At 45.6% G+C, this 20187-nt stretch overlaps 1 protein-coding gene across 1 annotated transcript; it reads right to left on the bottom strand.

The window, feature by feature from the left end:
* Positions 1–18347: 18347 nt before the first annotated feature.
* Positions 18348–19938, bottom strand: BHLHE23 (basic helix-loop-helix family member e23). Its single transcript, XM_013946204.2, has one exon. It carries the CDS (start codon positions 19879–19881, stop codon positions 19201–19203), a length of 681 nt encoding a protein of 226 aa, XP_013801658.2. The 5' UTR covers positions 19882–19938; the 3' UTR covers positions 18348–19200.
* Between the last annotated feature and the right edge of the window lie 249 nt (positions 19939–20187).

The raw sequence follows: 20187 nt of genomic DNA on the forward strand, positions 1-20187 counted from the left end.
AGTGCCGGCCTCAGCTCGGCGTCTCGGCTCCGGCCCAGTCGCGCTGGCGCTCAGCCAGGGTTTGCTGGGATTTACAGGTTTCCTGGCCGTCCCGTACTCTCCCACCCCGCCGGAGGCCGGATCCCCCCCAGCAACAGCGCGAGAAAACCCCGGGATGTCGCCTGCCGAGGCGTCGGGGTGGGTTTGTGGCTTCCCCGTGGGAGGGAGGGAAGGAGGATAAATCTGTTTCTCCTCCTTCCAAATGTGGAATGGTTCCCTCTTTTCTCAGGGAAGAAGCTAGTCCACCCTTCGGGCTCCCATCTCCACCTCTGAGCCTTCCCACGCCGGAGCCGCGCTGCGGAAGCCAGTGGGAATATTCGGCCGAGCAGGGCGAGGGTCCCACCGACTGCGGCTGAACCAGACCGTTACGCACGGAAACTGGCTCTGAAGACTTAGGAAAATCGGGGGTTTTAGCCGGCGTCCCCACCGTCGTCGGTGACGCTGAGCCGTGCGGCCCCTTGCGCTCGTCGGCCTGGGAGAGGGCACGTTTGCTTGAGAAACGACAAAAAAACCCTAAGGCGCTAACCAAACCCTCCGGAAAAACCGCTGCCGAGTAGAGGTGAGCCGAGCTGACATTGAGAATTGTTTGATTTACAATAACGGAGAGATAATATTTTGCTAAGCCTCCCTGTAATACAATGTGTGTCATTTTAAATTTCCCATTACACCGAGCAATCTAATAAATAAACGCCCGGGCTGCAATAAACATGAATCACTCAGTGTGGAAAAGCTCTCGGCAGCCCTGTAACAAATATCTGCTTCCTAATGTTCCTTGGAAGTCACCGATTAATTTGACTTTCAGCTCGCCGGCGCTGGCGCGCGGGAGGGCGGCCACCGCCGGGCAGGTGCCTGCAAGACGCTGGGTCAAACTCCGCAGAGATTTCGTGACAAATCGGATTTCCAGACTGGGTACGTGCCACTTCGTTAAGGGTACGGCTCGAGCCTGGCGACTAGCAAGTACCTGCTCAAATAGAATTGGCTACCGGGTTTTTTTTTTCCTGTCTCTCTCTCTTTTTTTTCATGCTGGAAAACAAAAGCAGGTTGTTTTACGCGTTGCAGCGGTGGCGAAAGCCACCTTGCAAGAACAAGAAAGCAGCTCGTGCGACTTGTCCCCTAATTTCTGCAGTGAGCCTTGCACCGGATTACGTGCACGTGGAGGTATTTTAACTATCATCTTCTGCCTTCCTGCCAATATTTGCTAGAATTTGCTATCAAATTTAATATGAGTAATGTTAGGAGAAACAGGTCAGGGTTTCAGATTAACACCAATAACCATAATGAGAACAGATGCTTATATCCATCTGGAATGCAGATTTAATATGTTAAATTCATAGCTCGGCCCATGAAATGCAATCATCAGATGTTTACTGGTCCCAATTTAATGAGCGATTCTGGATTAAACAGGGGCCAAACAACGGGCCACCAATCTATATTAAATCTCTGCAAAATGAAAATTGCAAAGATTTACTTAGGGTCATTACACAAGAAAATTTAATCACAACCTCATCCATAATGTCACATCGTCATCAGACTGATAATTGAAATGCCATGTGAGGGATTATGAATAACCCTCTGTTTATGAAGATAGCTTTCTGATTATCTCCGTGTCCTGCGACTAACATAAAATATGATTTGTATTAATGCACGTAGTCCTTGCCTCAAAGAAACCCGTTGGGGATTTGCGGGAAACGCCTGATTTTTCACTTCCACCGCTCCAGATGGGAGGACGTTGTTGAGCGACGCTGCTGCCGCTGCCGTTTTCCGGCGGCCCTGCGAGGTGCAGCCTCGAGCACGGACTCGCGCGGCGCTTGGTGCCGCGGCGGGCGGACGCCGCTCGCAGCATCCCTGCAGCCGCACGGGGCTGCGCAGCACTCGGCGCCTGGTTTTAGCGAGCAAACAGCGATGTGTCGAGAATCAGTGTTAGTTTTTCAAACTGTGTTCTCTGGGGCAAGAAACGTCCCGTCGAGCGTTTGCTAAATGGTACGTTTGGCCTGTTGGTAAGAACATGCTCCCGATTTTGGCAGCTTATAAAATATTAAACTCAGAGATATCTTATAATTATGTGACGCCCGTATTGTACTGGATTATACAACACAGCTCTAAGGATATATATATATATATATTTTATATATATATATATATAAAAAATATATATATTTGGCCTACAAATGGCCAAATTTCTAATAGCGTTTGGTTTCACAAGTCCGGCTAAGTATTTGTGGTCTCCATTGCAGCCCTGAAGCCGAATGCTCCGTTTTACGGGTCAAGAAACGGCACAAATTAGCAACAGGCTCCCGGGGCGAACATGTTGACGTGTCCATGTCGCTCCTGCCCTTGGCTTCCGGATTTACACCCGCTTTGTAATTAAATTCCCGCTCAGGCAACCCCGTCGGCGGCACCCAGGCCGTGTCCGCGGGGCCGGGGCGCTCGCTGCTCCGCCGCAGGGTGCAAACGCGTTAGCCCCTTCGTCAGAGAGCAATTGGGCGGCGAGCTCAGGACCGGGCAAGCTAGGGCGGACCGAAAACCGGAGCGTCCCGACGCTCCCGCACGGGCCAGGAGGCCCCGAGACAAGGGCTCGTGTCCCGTTTTGAGCGCCGAGCCTGCGGCAGGGAGCCCGGACGCGGGGATCTCGGAGCGCTGCAGCCGTGAGCAGGGGTCTGGATCGACCCCCCGTAGCGGGGGCAGCGGTTGGGGATCCAGCTTTCGCACCAGGCGCTGCGCCAGCTGCAGCTGCCTCCTGCCCACGTCGGCAGAGCTAACGTTTCCGGTGGGTCTCAGCCCAACTTGAGCCGAATCAGCTCTGAAAAACGTTTGCATCTGCTTCTTAGCTGTGCTAACCTGGGAACAACGTTCTCCCTCCTCAGACCGTTTTTTCCCGAGCACATCTGGGCCCCCGTTCGGCTGCAGCAGACGTCAGTCAGCCAGATGTGGAAGGAGGCCGATTTTTCAGCAGCGGTCGAGCAGGAGAGAGGAGGAAGGTGCCCACTTTGCGGGGGAAGGTTTCGCCTGGGCGAGGGGGCTGGTGCCCAGCACACTGAGCACACAACCCACAGGGCCCATCCCTTCCCCCGTTCCCTCCAGCATTCCCAGGAAAAAGATGCTATGTGTTTAAAACGTGGATCTGACGCACGTAAGTATATTATATACCTGGAGAAAGCAGCGGAGCAGCCGGATGCACCCACAGGAGCGCGTCGGGGTGGCTTCTCTTGTATATGTTTTACGCATCAGTTTGGCTTAGGTCGGAAGATACCAGGCAACGTGATAAAAATGCAGACAAAATGGATGTTGCAAGTCGTAACCCAGAGCTTTGCAGAAGACACCGGCTGAACTCCCAGCCCTGAGAGCACGGCCAGGGGGCCAGGGCGCGGAGTCCCGACCAGGTGCTAACGTTGCCCCCAAAACTGGCTCGAGAGCGAGCGAGCACAGATGGAGACTTTTCCGGCCGGCTAGCCCGGATCGGTGTGCGGACCCCGGCTTTCCTTATTTACACAAGGAGCACAGATAAAGCCATTAAAAGCAAGGCATCGGCAGAGAATGGGGAGCCATACGCTGCGCATAATCTACATCAGAGCACGCACCAGCACTAACACATAACCACTGCAATTAAGTGCAGATAAATAGGTAAGGAAGAGGGTACCTAATAACAGGGAGGACGTCTTTCGTTAGCTAGACCTATATTATTATGCCCCAGGACTTGAGCGCACAGCGATTTCCCTCTGCAGGTGTTGGCAGCCCACGTGGACGCGGCAGCCCATGGGCAATGCCACTGCCTTGGCCACCTCGCTTCAACGGGGGTGGCCCAGAGCTCGTGCTGTGCGTCGAGGGGGTCTCCGAAATCACCAAGCACTGGGGAAACACGCATCAGGAGGATTATCCCAGCCCTTGAAAAAGAAACACGCTTTCTGCTAAAGCCACAGAATATGCCCTGAGCCTCATTTACGTGCTGATTAATCCCTTATTGGCCAATAGCATTTTTATGGGAATTAGTAGGAAGGAATGAACTGGGTGATATCCTCAACACGTGGAGTTTGGACTTGTCATGTCAACCAAAATACTGAAAGCTGAGCAATTCAGAAAGCTCGTGCTACTGGAGGCAGCATGACCCTGACTCTGTCATTGATCACCGAGGAGCCGTTCAGCCCTTGCTGTCCTCTGCAGAAGGTGCCTTTCCATCAGAGACCCCTGATAGACAGTGGCACATCTCATGGCACACCAGAATGCCTCCTCCCAGCTATTTCTTGGTGTCACTGTGGAGCAAGGTCCTGCTTTTCCACGATGATGGTGGCGTGCACCCAACACACGCAGGCTCTGCACACTGTCTCCGCATAGGGCGAGGGCAAGAAGCAGGTAATGGTGCCTGCAAATGGACAGTCGTGGTCATTTTCTCCGGAGCTGTGTGTTTACCAGGCTTATCCAGGGTCACATTTCCCCAGCACCTTCTCTCCAGTGGGCTGAGCCACAGAAACATAAACACATCCTACTGCTACCAGGCAGCGGTCGGCTTTGCCGGCAGCTGTGCCCACGCGATACTTAAACTCCTAGGCTCTAATCCTGCAATTACCCATTAGGGAGGTCATTATACACGTACCGACACGGCAAACCTGGGTGTAGATTGATTGCTTTCATTAGTCCCTTCCTCTTTCCTCAACTCTGGATATCTTACTGCCTTTCTCTGAACAGAAGGTGTTGGGTGCATTCAGATTTTCGGTGACGACAGGATGGTATCCGCGACTCCTCGATTGAACAGTTGGGCTGAGTGTTGCGTGCCTTATTGCTGAGGGTAAATTAATAACGAGTCATTATTAATGGTTGCTGGCATGCGGGAAAAGTGCAAAAGTATTAAGTGAGGGCCAGGTTATGCACGTGCTGGCATGGACACACACTCTCATGCTCTCACCTGCCGGTCTCCCTGTGATTATGGGAAATAGGAATGTAAATTCAAGTAGAGCTGCGGGGACCAAGCTCTCCGGGGTGCAGCAGGGCTGATCCCGGCTGCCGTTAGAAGGCTTGAGTGAGCCCCGTTCTGTAAAAGTGCTCGTCTAACGGTGACAGCAGCCACGAAATGGAGGTGCTAAAGAGAGCTGACGCATCGGATAGACTCCAGCTGTCACCTCCAGTCTGCGCCGCTCCTCCTTCCCCTGCCTGGTCCTCTCCTCTTGGCTAATATCCCTAACGAGTAAGACTGAAAATATTTTTTCTCCTTTTGCTTTCAGCCTGAAAGTTTTTTTTTTTTCTTCTTCTTCTCCTTTAAACCTTCTCTTCTCTCAAAGAAGAGGCAATTGAAAGTAAGGAAAAGTCAGCAGTTTGCTGCTTGACATGTTTTTCTCTAGAAAGCCTGAGGGATTCCTTTTGAATGCTTTAACGTATCCTCCAGGTAAGCACTCTCCTACCCCTGTATTCAATACTTTTTTTTTCTCTCAACCTCAGTTTAAAAGATCGGATTTGAAGCTTTTTTTTTCTTGCTCCAAAGAGCTTTATGTTGCAGATCAAAGGACCGCAAACTGCAGTCTTTAAGGGCACACCTGGACCACATCATCCATTCTGAGACAGATTATCTTTGCTGTATTTTTTGGTTAAAAGTTTGGTGAGGTGGTAGATAGCAGTCTGCAAACAACTGCAAACCGTAACAGTGGTCCCTGGTCCAAAAATTAATTGAACGTAGCAGATTTTTTTCCTCAGTTGATTCATAGTGTGATTCTCTCATAGCTTAACCTCAGCCAGGGCAGAGATGGGGGTCTGTGTTTGCAGACACCATCCTCAGAAGGTCAAAGGATGCTGCAGAAGGAGAGGTGGGAAGTGCAGAATGCAGTTACGCCACCTCAGCTCTCTCGGCTGGGTAAGGAGCTCTTCCTTGCCCACATGCAAACCTCTTGCGATTCTCTCAAACTGCTAAAAGTGATCCCCATCTGCTTAGAGACAAGGTATTTAGGACCCTTTGGGACACTTAATTTTGCCTCAGTGAGCCCAGCCATGTAAAGTCAAGCATACGTGTGCATACAAGATCAAGGGCTTCAGACGCCAAGCGACTGCACTAGGTAACTGTGTCTCCATCAATAGCCATGTTGAGCCCCTGATCAGTCCATCAGCGTAGCTTATGATGCTGTTTTGTGCTGAAAAATGAGAGCCTTTTAAACTGATTTCCACTCTTGTCTCAGGGTGCTGTGGAGAGTTACCCAAAAGTGAAGAGTGTCATTTACTAAAGTCTTAAGTTGCCCAAGTTAAATGGTTGATAAATTAATGTAAATAATCTACCCTATTTTCTTTGAAATAGTCCACTATCACTTAGAAATCTCATAAAGAAAATCAAGCAATGACAAAATGTGGTAGATCTGGTCCCTTGACCCTGTTTTTCCCCAATAATAGTTATTTTGAAAATATACTCTGCTTACTTACACGAACAACACAGAAGAGTTGAAAGTGGCACATTATCTTTCCAATGACATATTTAGCCAGTTATTCAGGCTATAATGAAGCTGTGTAATGAAGTCAATGTCCTTGAAAGTTCTTCATCAATTTTTTTCTCATCTGTCAGCATATCCACTTGCCGACACAATATTAATTAAACACAACATTTCCTGGAGTGTTGAAGTGAAGTCCCATCACTGATAATGAACAGGTTTAGGAGAGTCACATCCCAACAAAATTACTTTTTAAACCAGCCTTATTAAGCAGAAAATTAGACCTAAATCACCCTACAACATCCTCATTAAAAGCCACTGATCCTTGGCTGCTTCTATGTTCTAACATCTTTAATTAGCAAACTGCTAGTCTATCTGCCATGATAAATGCTATTAATCTTACCTTTCATTTGCTTTCTCTTAACCTATCATTTGCCCACTTCAGGGAGACACATGCTTCCACCAGAATTCATTTTATTGCATCTAACGTCCTTGTAAGGATGAAAAATGCAGTAGTCACAGGTTAAACACAATGACTCTCTCCGCCCTCACTCCATCACTGAATTTCAGGACCTGTAATCTCTGGATGGCAGAGCTGTTGTGGTTTGGGGGACATTAAGGTTGTTTTCCCGTAGATATCTATGGGAAACTGTCGTCAAACGCTGAAAAGAAAAATACAGGGCCACTGTGGATCAGTTCCCAGAGAGTGCCCTCTCTGCTGCCCTGCTTAAAACTGGGCAGGGGTATGGACTCCAAATAAAAAACCTTCTGGGTGTCCGTGAAGGTGCTGCCCAGGGAAAATAAATGCTTTAAAACATCACTGCACTTTAGAACTGTAGCAGCTAGAGCTGAAACCTATGAGTTGCCTTTACAAAGTGTGACAGCTTCCCAGCTTCCCGCGTATTTGTTCACAGATGCTCCAGAAAATATCAGGACAAATAACATACTGCATTCGGCCACTTTCACATTACATTAGTCAGATGTACACCTCGAATGCAGTGCCATACTATGTATTTCAGAAATGCATTATTAATTACTATGTTCTCAGGTACAAAATGCCATTTTATACACACAGTTATTTTTTCCAGTTTATAACTGTGAAAATCAGGACTTTTCACTATGTTATTATTTCCCTGTATTAGTGCTGGATGATATTTACAGCATGCATCATCTTCATATTGCAACAAATATCATTATATTCAGCTCACTCCAGGGCAACAGAGAAGAACATATTTGACCTTAGCTAATCGAATATCTTGTGTGATAAATTCAGTTCGCATTATTCAGTAGTTCTTTTCAACAGACCTCCTGAAGAGCGTTCCGATCTGGACATTGTATGTACTGACTGCGGAAACAGTCTGTTGCAACCTTTAAGAGCTTGACTCTAAGGCTTGTCAGAACAATTTACTCCATTTACCCCTGTTCATGGATTTCTCTCTTCTTTTTATCCCTTATTATTTAGTGACCACACTTGCTTCCCACACATATAAACACTTCCTCTTGGAAGCTTTAATGAAAGCTGCTTTTAATTTCACATTGCCTTGGGTTATTCCTACTGCTCATGGGCTGCTTCTTATTGGGTACCAGGTTATTGTAAATGCTAAGAAATTGCAACCTTTTAAATTCTCATGCTAAGGCCTAATTCTAGCACTCAGCTGTAAGGCAGGGGTTTCTCCCCCTGCGTTCAGGTGTCTGAAAACTAGGCATCTACCCTAGGCTACCTGCAGAACATCCACAGGCAATGTCAAGAGATAAGCATCCCCAGAAGGCAACTTGTCCCCTGATTCTATGGTGACATGAATCACCCCTGGGAAACAGTTATCTATTATCCCTCGGCATGGAGACAGCCTAAGCTTAATTAGCAGTCTAACTTTTAGATGGTGAGTTAGGTAAAATAATCTGTCTTTCAGTGATTTTTTTTTGGCCCGGAGTGTGTGAGACACGATTCGTATGCAAGAATCATATTTGCGAAGCTGTGCTTGTCTAATGAAATCTTCTCTCTCCCCCAATAGGTTTCCATTATCTTTCCATCAGAAATACTGTTTTTCCCTGTGCGCACAAAGACATGTGACACTCACTTACTCGCACAAATGCAAAACCAGAAAAACTACTCCATAAATTAGTTATGAGATTTTCCCAGGGAAAATGAAGAGGCAGAGAACGAGAAAGAAAGAAACACAATTTCCCCTTTGAAACTCCTGAATGAATGAAGGTACTTCATCCACGACCGCTATGATCTAGACACACTAGAAATCCAGCTCACTGAATTGCGATGAACAAGTTTATATGAACAGTGGGTCTCCAGTCTTTCCCAAACACTTCATGTCTTGATCTCAAAATTAAGGACCACACTATATTTTTATATTTGGGTTAAAAATCTGCCATCCTGTGCCTCCAAATACAGGGTAAACCAAGCTTGAATTTTAGCAGCTGGTCCAAACTAAACCCTGAACTTGGGGTAAAATCAGGTCTGAACGGAAATCAAGACTAAAATAAACCTTGGGTCCAAATCAAATAGAGCATTTCAGGCCAGCAACCGGAATAATGTGGAGAATGAATCATAGACCAATGTAGGAAATGGACTGAAACTCATTAGAGAATCCTCAGGAGATTTTTTTTATGTAAAAAATCAGACTTTTCCAATCAGACTGGACTGGTTACAAGGTGTCCTTGCCCAAGAGGATACCCTCACATCGGTGCCCGGCTGAGCCACTCTCTGCTGGCCGAGCCCCAGCTAAACCCCGACCCCCAGACCCTCTGAGGGGCTTCAAAGGTTTCGGGTTATATTCTGAAGCGCTTAAGTTTAAAGTGGAATAAAAATGAGCATTGCTGCTGCTGCAGGACCTGATGGGAATGACACCCCTGTGGAGCGGACACGCCACAGCCAGCACACGTGTGGCTTGCAAATGAGCACCGAGGCGCAGCTGGGAAATTTGCCTTTTCGTCTTTGTTAAAATACCTCCCGTGCCTTCTCTAGCCGCTTGGGGTGTTTCCTTTTGGCTGGAGCACTTCTCATGTCAGTTCCTAAAAGAGCCTTTCACACCATGGAGCAAGGAAAAAGAGTTCTTTCGTTTCAGGCAGCTAAAAACAACCATTCAAAGTGTGCCAGCCGGTCGAAACGTACCCATGCCACCAGCAACGTGGGGCGTTACGCAGGAAGCCTTGGGCAGGAACATGCACAGAAACGAAGTGTTGGAGATTGACTGCCCCAACGATGCCGCTCCCGGAAAGGGAATTCTGCGAGGCTGGTCCTCGTCTCCCTGGAAAAGGAGAAGGCTCCCCGAGACCAGCAGAGCGATATTGGTGCAGAGCCGGTGCAAGAAAGGGATTATCTCCACGGAACGAAACCCAAAGGTTGGGTGTCAAACTGAGGGGAAATGCAGGTGCATGAATAAAAGCACCGTGGGATGAGAGAGGGCAAAAAGGGGCAGGTTCAAAAACAAAGGCGAGGCTAACGTAGGGATGTGACTATATAAATGAAAAGATGCCTGCTAGAAGCACCTGTTTTCCTTGTAAAAAGAGAAGCAAAGGGTGGTTAAGGTGGTTAACACCTCCTCCTCCCACTGTGTATCAGTCGCGCACATTTCCCGGGGTTGTCAGCTTTGTGCAGGACTCTTGCCGAGGCAGAAGCCTGTGGGTTGAACGGTGCCAGAGATGCAGAGAAAGCAGCAAAGCACAGCCCTGGGATGACACTTGCTGTTGCAGATCGGCGTTTTCATAGACAGGGCCAGACTCTTGGTCGGAGTCTTTGCCATCTCCCCTGTTGCAGAGCTAGAAGCAAAGAGCATTTAGACAGAAGCTCAGAAAAAAGCAGAAAGCCGCCTTCTGTAGAGAGGGCAAGTTTCCACAGCAAAGCATTTCATAAACCCTGGCCCAGATTCTCCCCTATGGCTCGACTGCGCTCGGCGCAAGACAATGGCTGGAGAACAAAGGTGGCTTGAAGCCACCTTTATGCTTCTCCGCTCTGGAACCAGCCAGGGACCGGCTGGTCCCTGGGGTAGGTTCAAGTCGCCTCGGGCTACAGTAGCAGCAAGAGATTGCTAGGAAATAGCCAAGGTGCAGCTACACCTCTTTTTGCATTGGCTGCCGCTGTCCCGGAGGGAAGCAGGAGGTGATGTGGGTGACACCAGCGCCGCAGCAGAGGCTCCATCCTCCCAGGGACTCCGGGCATGCACAGAGAGAGCAAATGTCAGCGCAGATGTTGCTGAGGAGGCAGTGTAACGTGCTGCTCATTTGGGAAAGCAGCAAGCTGAGACACTGTGAGTTCAAACATGGTGAGCCACTCACTCGAGGCAGTGTGTGTCCACAGGCAGACGCCTTGATCTTTTCTGTGCCTCAGGGCAAGGCAACTGCAGAAAGAGGTAAAAGGCAATAAGATTTCACTAAAAATCAGATGCTGCTTCCAAATTTGGTTTAACTGTAAAAACAAAAACAAGTAAATATTTACAGAGGTGCACATAAGCATGCAACACTCAGCGTGGTTGAGCATTGATTTTTTACGTGTTTTTATACAAGTGATTATGTTTGCAGGCTGGATCAGAATCCCACTGAGGGTAAAAGCATTTCCAGAGGACATTACTTGCAAGACTGAGAACTTACACAAGCAGCCTGGTCCCGACAAGTGCGCACAAAAGCTCAAAAAGGAAAGGGAAACCTCTTGCCTGATGAGGGCTTTTGGTTTTGCTCTTAATGAAATAAAAAGCAAGAAGGACCCCAAACATCTGCAAAGGAGAGAAGCATTTCAGAGAAGGTGCTCTTTGCTATACTTCTCGCCCTCCAAAAAAGGATATTTGCCAACTGCTGCAAGAAAGTTTAGTGCTTCGCTCTGCAGGCACCTGAAGGAGGAGTCAAGTGACAGGGGAATGAGCTTGCCTACGTTGTGCAGCCTCCCAGGACCAAGATTATTCTACCCAGTGCCACGTCCAATTGCAAAAGGGAATGTTAGGAGTAATAGAGCTCCTGTAACTAAAGTGTTTTCTGTCCTCGAATCTTTCAGGAAACTGATTGAGGCAAGAGAGGAAAAAAGCCAAGGGGAGAAAACTTGTTAGAAGTAAAATTGTATTTTCTTGGACATTGGAAAGGATGTAAAACTAACCCGGGGCCTCCAAGTCAGCAGCCATTTTAACATTTTGCAAGAGATTTTCATCTTTTTCCCCTACAGCCTCGGTTCGGCTGTAAACACTGAGCACACCCACTATGGCTGTCAGCCGTGTAGCTTGCTTTACACTGAAGCTGCCAGGAGATAAGAAATACTTAAGGTAGCATAATTCTCAGATTGGTGGTGTAAGGATTTCTTCATGACATCTCTGCGAATAGCGCAATGCATGACGCTTACTTCAGGTATCAAGCAACACTACCTGGTATCAAGCAAATCAATAAAAGTACGACATTTTGCATCATTCTTCCTACAATGTCGCCAGTGACAGAATGGGAAGCTAACGACCTGTCCTGTCCCTTGCCAAGACACTGATCTTTTTAGAGAGTCAAATAAAATGATTAAAAATATTTTTGATGGATTTGTCATGTTGAGCAGGTCGGAGCAATTTTTCAGGAGTCTAATGGTTCGTATGCAATGACATTTGCTGTGCTACGGTCAAATGATATTGTACAAAGTTTCACCACAACATAATAAAAACATTCCAGTAACGCTACCAATGATCAATGGAAAAAAAAACACATTGGAAAAACAGGTATATTCATTCACGTGTGCACACATGCGTGGGTGTAATACACGTGAAGACATTTCAAATGCACTACATCGGCATATCATACATGTAGATGTGCATTTTCCGCAGATATACACACCCACACATACAGCCCGCTTTATCAGCATAACCTAATTTTGCATTTTTTTCAGTAATCAGTTGACTGCTGTTTGCTTGAAGGCAAATACAAGCACAATAAATTTTCCTACTGGTATCAGAGAAGAAAAGAAAATAGTACCGCAGTATATGGAGAAGTTCAGCGCTAGTAAATGGGTAGGAACACCATTACTGTGATTACTGCGTCTGCAAGGATATGCCTGCCTCAGTGTCATCTCCGATCCTACATCAAGCAGAGGCTGGTGGGGGCCTAGTACTGCTGTCGCCCAACTGAATGTGACCTTTTTTGGGTGGCTGCGTTGTGGTTCCGGTGGGGGTTTTCCTCCTCCTATGAGAAAGCATGAATAAATAAGAAGCGCGGATCCTAGGATGCAAAGCGAGGTATTAATAACGGCAGAAACTAAATAATAGGTTCCCCCCCCCCTTTTTTTTTTAAAGGTCAGCATTACAACTTTTATGGCATTTGCAGGAGAAAATGGAAGGGGCTAAAAAGCTTTGGACATGGCGAGTTTTAAGCCATGTAATGACGGCGATAAAAATCTATAATGTCAGTTGCCTTGTGGCAATCAACAAACATTTCGCATAACGCTTGCATCTTAAGGTTTGCGGCCAAAACCCAGATTTGCCTCTGTCTCATTAAAATAACGAATGCAGTCCGAATGGATCTGCAATGATTCACTGTACGTCACACTAAATCACAACGCTCTTTGGAGCCAACTGACTACGGCCTCATTACTTTAGACAAAAGTGGGCTCGGAGGAAAAAAACGGGGTGATGTTTTTTTGCTCAGCCATATTTTTCCCTTTGATATACTTAAGGCAAAAGAGCAGACAGGTTTTTCCCATTGGTGGCTGTGGAAGGTTGGGTTATGCACAGTACAGTTCCATATTAATATACATAAACACAGGCAACGTTAGTGCTAGCACAGGGAAATAGAAATCAAGCAAATATAAATGTCATTGATGAGGCAAATTTTAATGAACAACAATCACTGATGAAATTAGAGACTTAAAAATGAAAAGAAGCTGTTAAATTATACAAAAATACATGTTTAACTGCTCCATTCAGGCAGGGAGCTTGAAAATTAGCATGTTTTCATTCCCTGTTGTATAGGATCCTACATATTTGTGGTTTGCCTTCTGCTAGTCTTTGTTGTGCAAGTTTCACTACCTTAAGTATAGCATAAAAAAAATTACAAACCCATTTTTTTTTTTGTCTTAAACAGCTTGGCGAAATACTGCTACAAATCATTGTATTCTAATGCTAACACTTAAGATTAGTCTATTTAGCTTTTAGGAAATTTCGAGAATTATGCTTGAAACTATCAATTGGGGAATAAACTAACTCAAATTTTACTGTTCTTAATTTTTGTTAAGAATATTTTAAAAAATGGATTGCTTTAAAGCTATATGTATTTATAAATACAAATAAGAATTTGAGGTAGCAGGTAAAAATGAACATTCATGTGAATTTTGACTATGAAAACATTACATAAAGGTCACGGTGAAAATCATACTTTGAAACATCTATAAATGAATGGCAGAGATCTCAAATACATTCTTTGCTTTGATAAATATATTTTCTTTTATAAACATATGCTTTATCATAAAGAGAAAATGCTTGGTACTAAGCTATTTAAAAAAAATACATGCAAACATATCACTAATCTGATAGCAAAATATTTTGTTATATACCCATTAGGACTTTTTTATTTCAGATAGGAGAACAACTGAATGAGAATTCATGGAGTGACTGATTTAAATGTTACAAATCCCTGAATTTTTCATCTCCCTTTGAAGGGAATGCCAAAGGGGATTAAAGACTAAAGATGTATCACAAACAAATTTACATTATTAAAATTACTATAATCAGTCTTTTCTAGCATTAATCAGGATTAGTGAAAACAAACAAACAAAAACTTTTCTACTTTGCAGTACTAATCAAAATCCTATCAAATGATGGATAACAGAGTAAAAGTAGTTTTAAAAATTAAAAATACTGGTTGGCATATCATAATATTCTTTAAAAATATTTTCACCCGCTTGGGATCAGAACAGCTCTTGCAATGTTTTATATGCTAAGTCCTATGGCAAGCAATGACACAAAAATCATGCTGATAAATGTCAATAATGCTGTAAAGTCCAACTTTTTGTATTTGGGAGCACGTCAAAGAAACACATTTTGATTATATGCACATCATCAACAACTGTGTCTGGTTTGCTAAGACGAAGCAGAACACCTTGCTTTTGATGCGTTAGCACTACGCTTCAAGAGACTTAGTATATAGAAAGATGCAAACACTTTTCAAGCTTCAAGCCATTTAACTTGCCCCCTAAGCATTCCAAATTATAAGCACGCACTGTGTTTTATCGTGGTGGTTCCTAGTGCTTCGCAGACTAGCCTTATAAAAGCAGAAGGGAGAAGTATAACACTGAATGCTTGATTTTGTCTTCCTAAATTATACACTAAATTAATCTGAGTTGTGGAAAACTAGACTAGAAACTTACTGTCCAGAACACGGTACGTGGGAAGTCAGCCTGCCAGTACACGCGCTATTACTCTTACACTACTGAACTGGCAATAGACGGGTTTGCTCTGAAGAAATGCGCAGGCTTTTAGGTGAGGTCTTCATCCACCAGGGCCTTACTCATTACAGTTAAGCTACAAGCCTAATACAGTAAAGGGATAAAACTTGTATAGATTTTTCTGGTCCTCTGCAGTCTTTTAGAGGGCAACATTATGCTGGTTTCAGAAGCCCCTGATGTGCTCTGGAGCATCAGCCCCATCTTGCTTTCACCAGAAACGCTGTCAATAGCAGCAGGATTGGTCCCTGCATTCATTTCATCCTTCAGCTTCTATAAATACATTTCCATGATTTGTCTTCAAATAAAGAACAATCCTGAACACGATCTGAGAACAGCGAACAACCGTTTTGTGAAGTCTGGGAAGCAAGTTCAGCAAGGCAGCAATATCCAGATATGCTGACTTTCCGTCAGAAAAGCAGTTATACGGGAAAAAAGGACAAGGGAGAGAACATGATTCTCATGACTTCTTTCTATAAATGGCAAGTGATTTAATAACTTTTTGCTGATACCCAAAGCAGATAGCAGCCTTCCTGGCCTTCCGTCTTCAAACCTGTTGCTTCCCTGTATTTGGTTAAACAAGATTTTACCTGGCAAGCTGCTCAAGACTGCTAATGTCAGATCTTGACTGATGCAATGCACACAGAAAGCAGTTTCCAACTCCCTATTAATAAGATGAGATGATTAGTAAAATGTTATTTTTGGTTAGTGACTAGAATTACATATCTCACAGGAGCAGACAGTTCAGTACTATCTCCTCTTTACATCTCTTCCTAATGACACCTCAAACTGATTATTCTTGAAGTTTAAAGAAACACTAAATGAGGTTAGAAAACAATATATTATCTTTAATTAAAAGTTGGCATTTGGTGTGTTTTCTGTGAAGTATGAACATACCAAGATATCCAAGATAACAAGTAGGTTAGACAGAATACACGATCTGTATTTCAGTTCCATCTGAGCATACACCATAAATTCTTCCTTAAAGAAAAAAAAGCAGTATATTTTACAAGAATATTTTAGCAGAATAAAAGATTTTCAGCATATTGAAGTCCACCCTTTATATTCTCTGAAACAGCAACCAAAACAGCAGACAGTTAAATCCTAATATGGAATACAAAATCAAAGCTTTTTCATATGCCAGGGAAGGGGAAAACCAAATGACAAATTACAGAATCTCACCCCCAAGATAACCATGCATATTTGCAAGGTTAATGCTGATGGTTCGCACACACAAATGCAATAGTCAGATGCTGGTTTATCCCCTCCCCACCGCCCCAACAAAACCTTCTTTCTGCAGTTTTAGGCATTCACTTGGCAGCGTTTTTAGCAGCAGCACAACACAAAGCATAAATCATACTGAAATAGATGCCTTCCTGTCAACAAGAAATGAGAAGGGCTCAGTATGGGTTTCAGCTCTGTATAAAAAAATAGAGTTAAAATACTGCAAGTCCATGGTGGCTAGAACCAAATCACAGAACTGAACTTTCAGGTTAACTGAGAAGTTAGTCAACTTTGTTTAACATTAATTTAGAGTCTGTTGCAGGAAAAGGAAGAGTTATTATTACACTTTAACATTTGAATTAGTAGAACTGTACTTCTTCAAAGTACATTTAAACAATGTTTTACGAGTTACTCTAGTATCGCTTTGATAAGTTCTACATTTTTCCCTTTAAATATCTAGCCTTTTAACAGGACTTAGATACTCAAGCTTGCTACTTCTTCTATGCAATTTTCTTTATCGTAGGTTTTATCTTCTGTATTTAAAATTCAGTGTTTTAGCCTTCTGAGTACGACATCATCTGATTCTAAGTGGGTTCCCAAAAGAGCCTTTTGAATATTTCAAGGACTCTCAGAAGCTAGATTTTTTAGTCTCCAGACAGATATGGTAATATGAGCAAGCTTTTTTCTCATGGAAATTGTAGAAAAAGAGTTAAATAATCACTGTACTAAAAATCATTGTTCCAAAATATAACTTGTTTCTAAGATTACGAAGATTCTTCCAGGCTCTGAAATTACAGGTGAGCCACTTTTTTGGTCATAATTATTTGAAAAAGAAGCAATTATAAAAACTGCTATTATTAGTACAGGTCTTTGACAAAATCAAATCCATATCTGATATTAAACTTAAGTAATTTATTTTTCAGCTATTTAAAGTCTCAGTGAAAATTGAACAGTTAAACTCTTCTCCATTTAAATATACCCAACAGCTGGATTTCCAATAATTTTAACCAGAATTAAACATTTATCTTAAAATCGTGATTCTGTGCTAAACTGACCCTGTTTTCAAAATAGTTTTAGGCAACAACTCAGTCTGCAGAATTTTAAGTGACCTTTGCTGATTTGCAGTTTCCAGTCATTTTTGCTTTCGTAGCAGATTTGGTTGGCTTTAGCTTCATCAGATGCCTTGTAAGAATATTTTCAAGGCTTTTTTCTACGGAAAGAGGTACAACAGATAAACTGTTCTGTAAAACTGTAAGAAAAAGAAAAAAATGAAGATATAAAAATGGAAATGAGCAGGAACCATTTTTAAGTATGTGTCTTTATGAATGAGGCTTAATCACACACTTCATTTTCCAAACACAAAAAGTCTCTTGGAAATGTATTAATTAAAATTAAGTGCCATAGATAAGCAGCTTTAGAGGGACAGCAGTCCTTTTCAAATTAGCATAACACTAGCGACAGCCATGGAAATTGGTTTAATAACCTTAAATAGTTACACCCCAACCCTAACACAAATGGCCACGGACAGCTCCAGCCCCCCGGGCTGCGGCTGTACCGGTTTACGTGGTTGTTCTGACATCGGGTGGGTGCTCCGAGCTGAACACAAATCACTGAACGCACCTCAGTTATGATTATATATTGATTAGTGAAGCATACAAGGCACCAAAGCATTAAACGTAATAAAACAGAAAACCCAAGCAAACCAACACAACAACAAAAACTTTGCCAGTATGGGACTCGCTTGGTAGGTTGCAGCAATGCAGTCAGTACTCGGCAAGAGATTAGTAGTTTAGTGATGACAGTTAAGTGGCCCAAATCCCACACAAGTCTAGAGTCAAGTTGTAGATACAACAGAAAACCAAGCAAAAGGGAAAAGCAGTCTTTAAGCAATTTCCTTCCCTGCCATGTTTTAAATGGGTGTCCTTGGAGCTGAGCTAAACGTACAATAACCCCTTTTAAACACAACTTCAGCTTTGAGAGCAAAGCCCTCTCCAGCAAGTGTCCAAACACACAAGGTCAGTCTCTACCCACGTAACTGTAAACGCTGGGCTTAAGCAACATTTTCTGTGTGCTCAGGATCCATAAGACAAACTGGAGAAAAAGCAAAATCCTGCTGATGAGTTAAATGTCCAGAAGCTTTTTAAGCTTTTTCATTTACCTAACTTTACCACGCTGATGCTCTGCAAAGAACTGCTTTGCTGTCTTCTCTTTTTAACCTTACTTCAGCAGGAGTTTTGCTTAGACTGCCAACTGGATTAGAGACATGTAGGACAGAGAGAGAAGGTATTCATGTCTTTTATTTGTTATAAATACATATAAATATGTTAAGTGACCTTTTGTTTTGTTTACCATGATGAGAGATGACTTTGGAAAAAATCATCTGAAAACTCAACCAAGCTGAGAAACAGGCAAAAAAAGCAGGCAGCAGAATACAATCAAAGACTTCTCTCAGTTCACGAATCGGTTCTTACTTTGTTTTAAAAGAACGAACAAGTAAACGCATCTTGTTTCGAAGTGTCTGTGGTTTTTATCAGTACACCATGCTCCCCCCTCCCGTGAGCTGGCCGACTGGCATTTTCATTGGGGATTTGCGGGTACAGTCAAATCCCAGCTGGGGGCATAGGAACCCCCCTGCCATGACGATGTGATTCTGAAACATTGCATAGCTCTGGGGCTTTTTTATTTTTTCCTTCCTTTTCTTTTTAAAAAGCTTTTTACCCAGGTCGATCATTCTAAAGGAAACTCACTGAGGTTTCTTTGCCAGATCCCTCTCTCCAGTTTTGTTTCAGAACTGCTCGAGAACTTTGTGGGTGAGAGCAAGCAGCAAGGAAACGTCATGCTCGCAGCCCATTAACAGGCTGGGAAGGAAATAACTCTACAGAAAGTTGCATGGGGGGGGGTAAACTAAAAGAAGTTAAAAGTAGGTGTGTTTGAGTCCAAATAAACTGTCAAATATTTCCAAGAGTGGGTGGAAGGCGAGGGAGGGGTGGAAGTTATTTAGGAAAGACAAACAAAAAGAAAACCTGGACTTAACTGACGGCAGGAAGCCAGGGCTGATGGCAGTGGGAAGAAAAGCGCGCAGAAGACAAACGAACGAACAAAAAAACCAGCCCCCGGGGGGGCAGCGGCCGGGAGTCAAGGCTTGTCGCCGCAGTGTTTGCAGAGGGCGGAGGCGGCTCCCGGGAAGGCAGTGCATTTCTCGGGGCAGCCGGGCACGGCGGCGCCGCCGCCGAAGGGGTAGACGGCGGACTGCGCGAAGGGGTTGAGGGTGGCGGGCAGCGGGGCGCTCAGCGCCTGCCCCTGGTTCAGGTAGGCCACGAGGCGCCGCATCTCCTCCAGAGCCTGCGCCTGCATGAGGATGTAGTTCTTGGCCAGGAGCAGCGTGGCGATTTTGGAGAGTTTCCGCACCGAGGGGCTGTGCGCGTAGGGGATGACGGAGCGCAGCCCGTCCAGGGCGTCGTTGAGGTCGTGCATCCGCCGCCGCTCCCGCGCGTTGATGCTGAGGCGCAGCGAGCGCTGCTCCTTGGGCTTCTTGCCCAGGCCGCCCCCCTTCAGCTTGCCCTCCCGCTCCAAGGCCGCGCCGCCCTTCACCGCCGCCTCGAAGCCGTCCTCCTCGTCGCCGCTCTGCTCGCCGCTGCTCTCCGCCGACTTGCCCAGTGGCCCGCCGCGGAAGTCCGCCCCGCCGCCCCCCGCGTAGGCCCCCCGCGGGCCCTCGCCGCCGCCGCCGCGCACCGCGCCGTAGGCGAAAGCCGAGGGGCCGTAGCCCGGGGCTAGCGCCAGGTACGCCTCGCCGCCCAGCGACTTGAGCTCGGCCATGGCCGCGGCGGGGCCGGGCTGCCGCCGCCGAACGAGGAGGAAGGAGGCGGCGGCCGCGCCGCGCTGCGCCCGGGCTGGGGGCGGGCTGTGAGGGCGGCGCGGCCCCGCCGCCCCTTATATCGCGGAGAGGGGCCCGCTGGGATTCGCCGCCGCCCAATCAGAGGGGCCGCGCTAATTAGCGGCTCCGCGCCGCGGCGGCCGGGCGCCCCGCTGAGGTGGGGGGGGGCGCCCCAACGGCCGCCTAACGGTCGCCCAACGGCCGCCCGCGCGGCCCCGCCCCGCGCGGCCCTGCCCCCGGCGCCGCCC

The sequence above is a fragment of the Apteryx mantelli genome, chromosome 18 (assembly GCF_036417845.1).
Source record: "Apteryx mantelli isolate bAptMan1 chromosome 18, bAptMan1.hap1, whole genome shotgun sequence".
Taxonomy (NCBI): Eukaryota; Metazoa; Chordata; class Aves; order Apterygiformes; family Apterygidae; genus Apteryx; species Apteryx mantelli.